Here is a 6,000-nt window from a genome sequence, read left to right as displayed (position 1 = left end):
GGACCAGCTCCAAGGGGCTGACCCAGGGTGGTGTTTCTGTAAAACTTCTCATGCACACACCCCCATCACAAACACCTGGCTCCCACATGAAAATAGTCACTGCAGAACAATTCAAGGATTCAGCAGCAGTGACAAGGTCTAAAAATGCATTTTTCTGCTTCTCCACGTGGCCCTGCTGTGCTGGAGAGCCACTCTACACTCTCTGCACACCAGAGCAAAGGGAAGCTCAGCATTCCAAAGTTCTCCCCACAAATTTTTTCACTGAAAAAAAAAAAAATAAGTAGAAAACATAGTGATCATTATTTGTTTATTTGAATAAATAGTACAACTGTCAAAAACCATGCATAAACACTCCTGCTGTGAATTTTAGCAAACATAGCATTGCATTGTAACTTGCTTACAGTACAGAAACTCTTATCACTAAGATGGATATCTCCAGCATATGACAAGTCCAGAATTTTATCTGAAAGGCTGGTTTTTAGTAGTTAGAAATCCAGAGTAAACACTGTTAAAAACAGTAGAAAAGACTTTTAAAAAATACATTAATACTGAAAGCACTAGGGTGTAGGGAAGATGAGTAAGAAATCCTATAAGGTTTAAACTGGTTTTTAAAAACTGACACTGTTGGTTTTTCATCTTGAAAAACAGAATGCAGCTAAGAACTATCTGAGCTTTTTCTGTGGTAGTACAGCTCACTGTAACTGAATGTGTCAAGTAAATGCACCTGAAAGTAAAGTTCTATGGACTGGAAAAGACACATTCATTATGTACTTAAAAATGTGGGAGTTTAATGCTGCAGAGCATTCAGCATTCCAGATAAACCCATATGTAAAACCCCAGTAACACAAATACATCATGAATAACATTTTTAACACTGACTCAGCTGTCTGAGAGGCAAAGAATTATTGTGCCTGTGTCACAGACAGGTATGACAAAAGCAGGCTTTCAGAGAAGCTTCACCTGCACAGCTCCTCCTGGAAGCTGGGCTGACTGGGATGAAGCCACACTTCAATTTGTCCTGCTCACAAATCTGGTTAACAATAACACAATGTCTACAGAACAGTGAGCTGGCCAGACTGCCAGGAGCCAAGGAATGAAAGAAGTGTTTTCCCTGTGCAACATCTACCAACAACCAAAACCACAAGAGGATGGGCTGTGACACCTGATCCAGGGAGCAGTCCTGGCTGACAGGGATATATTAACAGAAGGAATGCTAAAGGAGACCCATGGTTGTAGCAAGGGGACCAGAAACACATAATTCAACAAAGCAGACACTCTTACAACCTGTCATAACCTGCTCAGCTCTGCCCATGTGCCCTGAAGGTGCCAGCTGTTCCAAAACAGCCCTTCCCCTCTCAGAGCCAAATCACCCTCACCAATATTTTCTTTTTATATTAATACTGCTTGCAATTTCAAAAACTACACTCTCTGGAGGTCTTTCCCAGCAACTCAGAGAATATAAACAGAGCTGGCACCTGCACATCACCTGAAGGAAGGTGGGTGGAATGACAATTCTTTAACAAACTTGCTTCCTGCAAATAACCCTGCATTGAACTAAAAGTTCGAGAGACCTTTCAGTTCAGTGACCTTCCAGCCTCATGATACCTTTATTTCTCAGCACAAAAGTTGGACCAATGTCATTCCCCTGCCAGGAGAGCTGTCCCACCAGGACCTAGCACCTGTGCAAGTCTCCTCTGTTGTGTTGTGGTGGAGTTCAGTGGCCCCATCTGAACTGCACATCCACTTGTTCCAGGCTCAGCACAAACAGCAGAGGTCAGCTCCTTTGGGAAGGACAAGCATGCAAAAATTCCCCAGAGAGCTTTGCAGAGCAGAGGGGATCTGAATTTTTCATGCAAAGAAATGACAACTTCCTACCATCTTTTATTTTTAGAGGTGTGAGGGGAGGTGATCCAACTAATCCAAATACTAAAACTCAGAACCCAAAAATACAAAGCAAAGAAGCAGAAGCTCATTTCTGTCCCTTTGAGATGAAAAAATGTTTGAGAAGAGAAGGAGAAAATCCCAATTGTAAAATTATACCATTCAAATAGCATGTTTCCTCTTGAACCTGAGCTCAAAAGCAAATGTTTGCAGTAAAAAAAATCGATTTTTAGGGAAAGAAGATGCTGACTTACAACAGGACTCAAGTGAGCCCATGGAGCAGAGCAATTCTACCTGCTCTCCTTCAGGGCACTCTGCCTAGTGTTTCACCCAAAGGAATGGCTGCCCATGAAACAAAAGTTGCTGCTGTGATAGATAAAAGCAGCAATCAAATCTCTATGTGCTCAAAGGGTGATATTGAATGCATAACCCTCATATCATTTACTCTGCACATGCCAATCCCATTTCCTCCACAAAGCTCTCCTCAAAAACCCACTCAGGTGTCTCAGGTGCACATTCCCTCTGATGTTTTCAGGAAGGACTGGGGGAAATGCACAAACCCAGCCCCTGCCTGTGTGACCAGCTCCTGACCAACCTGACTGAAGCTGCCTGCTTAGCAGGTGACAGTGGCCCTAAGCAACCAAATTTCTCCTAGAAGAGAGATTAAATAAAAACTAGACATCAGAAGATTAATTGGTCATCCCATTGCAAGGCTTGTCCTGTGTAAACACAATGCAAGTAACACTGAGTAGAAAGAGGTGAACACAAACACTGAAGTTTTGCCATCAGCTTCAGACAGTGCCTATAATTCCCCTCAGCCCAACCACCCAACAGAACATACAAACCCTTATTTGATAGAAAAGGCTCAGCTTCTAAATAAATTCCAATGGTGATTTGCTGTTGTTAACACTCTAAGCCTGGAAAATCATCAAATGCCAGCTGCAAGCAAGGAGTATGCAGAAGAAAGCCTTCTGCAGAAGCAAAGAATCTCAAGCCATGAGGAAGGTCTCATGTTTTCCCTGCTTATTAAAGTAGTTAGTGGTATATTTCCTTTCTCAAAAGAACATTTGTGGGTTATAGCAAACAACAGATCCATTTGGCAAAAGTGTGAAATACCTACACATTTTCAAGTGACCTAGAGAATACACATGCATCATTTTTAGTGGGGTTGTTTTACAAACAGCTACAGAGAGAACACATCAACTGTAGGAAGAATGCATGAAGTACACATAGCATAAGGCACAATGGGAGCATGCAGAGGGCATGTTTATTGTAACTTCTGCCTGAGGAGGTTGAAGGGTGAAGAGACCTCAGCAGCTTCCAGGATCACTCAACGTTCTTGTACTTTGTGAAAAGGTTGTACAGAACCCTGAGGGTAGATTTCAGGTCCAAGTTGACAACATCTGTGGAAGAAAAGAAGAAAACCTTAATTTGCATTTTGTTTTCCCTTATTTGTCCTGAACAGAGGAACAGAAGTCCTCACATCTCTGAGCTGATGGAATTGTGAATTAAAAAAAAAAATAAAATCCAGAGAGTTCTGATCTCTCCAAGCCTTTTAAATGTCCTGCATGATGTGCTTCAAAACAATCACACAGTCACAGCTGACTTCTCTCTAGGAAACAGAAGGTAATTCCCTCCCTCAGCTAAAACTGGCTACAGAGAAAGTTTGCTTCTGTCAGAGACCTGGAATAAAAGCTTTGGGAAATAGTCCTGCTGACTTCCCTGGCCACAGGAGCAGTCACACACATCCTGAGGTACTGACCCACATCCACAGCTCTGTGATGATATGGTCCATGAATTAACAAAGCCTGAATCCTTCGCAGACTCCAAGCTTTTTATTATTTCATTACCCTTCTTATCACGCTAGGCCAGGGAACAGCTCTCAAGAAAAGGCTTTCCTGTCAGCACCTCTCCACCTATACTACAATAAAATGCCAGGAATGCAGGGATTCTGGGGGGAGGCACAGCACAGAGCAGGCTGAAGAGGTAGAAAGAAAGTTTGGCTATAACATGTAAGAAATTAGTAGGAAGAAGCAAAAAATACACAGCAAATAATATATATGGAAGCAGAAGTGAGGAAGAACAGATAATTTAAAAAATCATCAAAAGTCCCAGGAAGAGAACAAACTGTTAATAGACCAAGCACAATTAATGTGAGGTCCAAGGGAAACCCCCACTGTCTGCTTTGAGGAATCATTGCCAGGACCTCTCCACCCTTCCCTCCCACCCCCACTGGATGTCACTCTAACCCCCACACTTCATCTGGTACATTCAGTAATCTCTCAAACATTCTTTCTACCCTTTTTCCTGTATTATTTTACATATTTCATTTATGGTTTTAAGTTCACATTTGCAGAAGAATCTTCTCCTGCCCTAAAGAAAGTTCCTAATTGCTGTGAAGTCATGCACCCTGCAAAAGAAAATGTCCTATCTGGATAACTGAAATACAAAACTTTTAAATTTTCCAGGTATCATAGAAAGTTGATAGCCAAATTAAAACACAAGCTTAACACAATGTTGTCTCAATTTATTTTTTTCCATTTTTCAGGGGTGGAAATTCCATCTCCATTCCTTGACAATGCAGGCCAATGGTTAATAACCACTGTTGCAAAAGTTATTCTGTAATTCCAGTCTGCCATTTTCCTAACTTTCAGTTCCTAACTTGTTGTGTCTTTGATGGCTGCATTAAAGAATACAGAGTGTGCAATGCATCCCCAGTCTGGGGACAGCTGCAGTGTCCCTCACTGATCAGTGTCTAACAGGTATTTCCAAGAACAAGCATATTCTCAGCCTCCTGTTTCTCATAATAATATAAAACATGCCCAGCCATAACATTACCAACAACAAAAGTAAAATCTCAACTGAAAGTGGCCATGCACTCTAAAAGCTGGGGTGGGGTCGGGCTCTGCTCCCAGGGAACAGGGACAGGATGAGAGCAAACAGCCTCCAGCTGTGCCAGGAGAGGTTTCTCCAATTGGGTATTGTGAAAATTTCTTCAGCAAAAGGGTTGTCAACCATGAAAACAGGCTGTCCAGGGAAGTGGTGCAGTCCCCATCCCTGGAGGAATTTAGAATCTGTGTAGATGTGGCACTTGGGGATGTGGCTTAGTGTGAACACAATGGAGCTGGGTTAATGGTTGAACTCTATGATCTCAGAGGTCTTTTCCAACCTTAACAATTTTATGATTCTTTTCCAAGAGGCATTTACTGCCCAATTCATGCTGAAGGGTGTGGATTCACCTGCCAGGTCTCCCAGCCTATTGATGAACAAACAGGAGAGGATCAGAGTAGAGCATTAACAGAGCAGAACTACACAGACTGTTTTTGCAGAGCTTCAGATTTACTGTCAAAATGAATTTATGTTCTGTGAAACATGACTGGCAAGATCTTACAAAAGATCTACAGTGACAAGCCATTCCCAAGATGTGGCTGTCCTCTCTTTTTCAGGAGCCACAGTCAGTTCCAGGCACACACACAGCACACGAGCACACTCACTCCAACAGCTGGAACTGCTGCCAGGAATGGCCACACACACAGAACAGGAAGGAAAACACAGGAAAAAAAAAGGAGATGGTACATCCTGCAGCAGCAAAATGCAAAAATGGAATGTTGTACAAGCTAATTTGGCTCTCCAGCTTGCATTAATAATTAAAATTTCAATCAGTAAAACACTTACGAGTACACTCTGCTGCTTATTGAATCTACACAAGCAAGACCTGCTATAGTGTTTTACCATTCATGATAGTGTAAGGATGTAAGAAAGCCTTATGTAAAGGTAATTAGTTCTGGTTTTCATCATTCTCTTCAGCACTTTCCAGGAGCACTTTTCATCCTCCAATTTACAACAGACAGCATGGATAAGCCATTTAATACTGTCCTTTGCCTTTTACCCCCCTCTGTAACCATCTCCACTGTTTGTTAATCTATTAACTATCACCACTCTCATTTTAAGTCAGACCAAATGTTTCTTTTGGGGTCCTCATTTTCTTTTGTTCTGCAGAAGATTGTAACATGTACATAGTCTGTAACATCAGGAATAAAAATTGCTCATTTAGCAAAGTTTTAATTCCTCTTTTTATCCCAAGCGCAGGGAACAATGCAGACCTCCTCAATAATTAAT

General features: G+C 41.8%; 1 protein-coding gene across 1 annotated transcript in view; it reads right to left on the bottom strand.

Moving 5' to 3' along the window:
* Positions 1-290: 290 nt before the first annotated feature.
* Positions 291-6,000, bottom strand: part of PARVB (parvin beta) — a 50,606-nt gene continuing 44,896 nt past the window's right edge. Inside the window, exon 13 of the mRNA XM_033058535.2 lies at positions 291-3,284. Coding sequence (XP_032914426.1) covers positions 3,208-3,284 — 77 coding nt within the window. The 3' untranslated portion in view covers positions 291-3,207. The remainder of the gene's footprint in view (positions 3,285-6,000) is intronic.

The sequence above is a fragment of the Catharus ustulatus genome, chromosome 4 (assembly GCF_009819885.2).
Source record: "Catharus ustulatus isolate bCatUst1 chromosome 4, bCatUst1.pri.v2, whole genome shotgun sequence".
Taxonomy (NCBI): Eukaryota; Metazoa; Chordata; class Aves; order Passeriformes; family Turdidae; genus Catharus; species Catharus ustulatus.
This window is presented reverse-complemented; position numbering and strand designations above follow the sequence as displayed.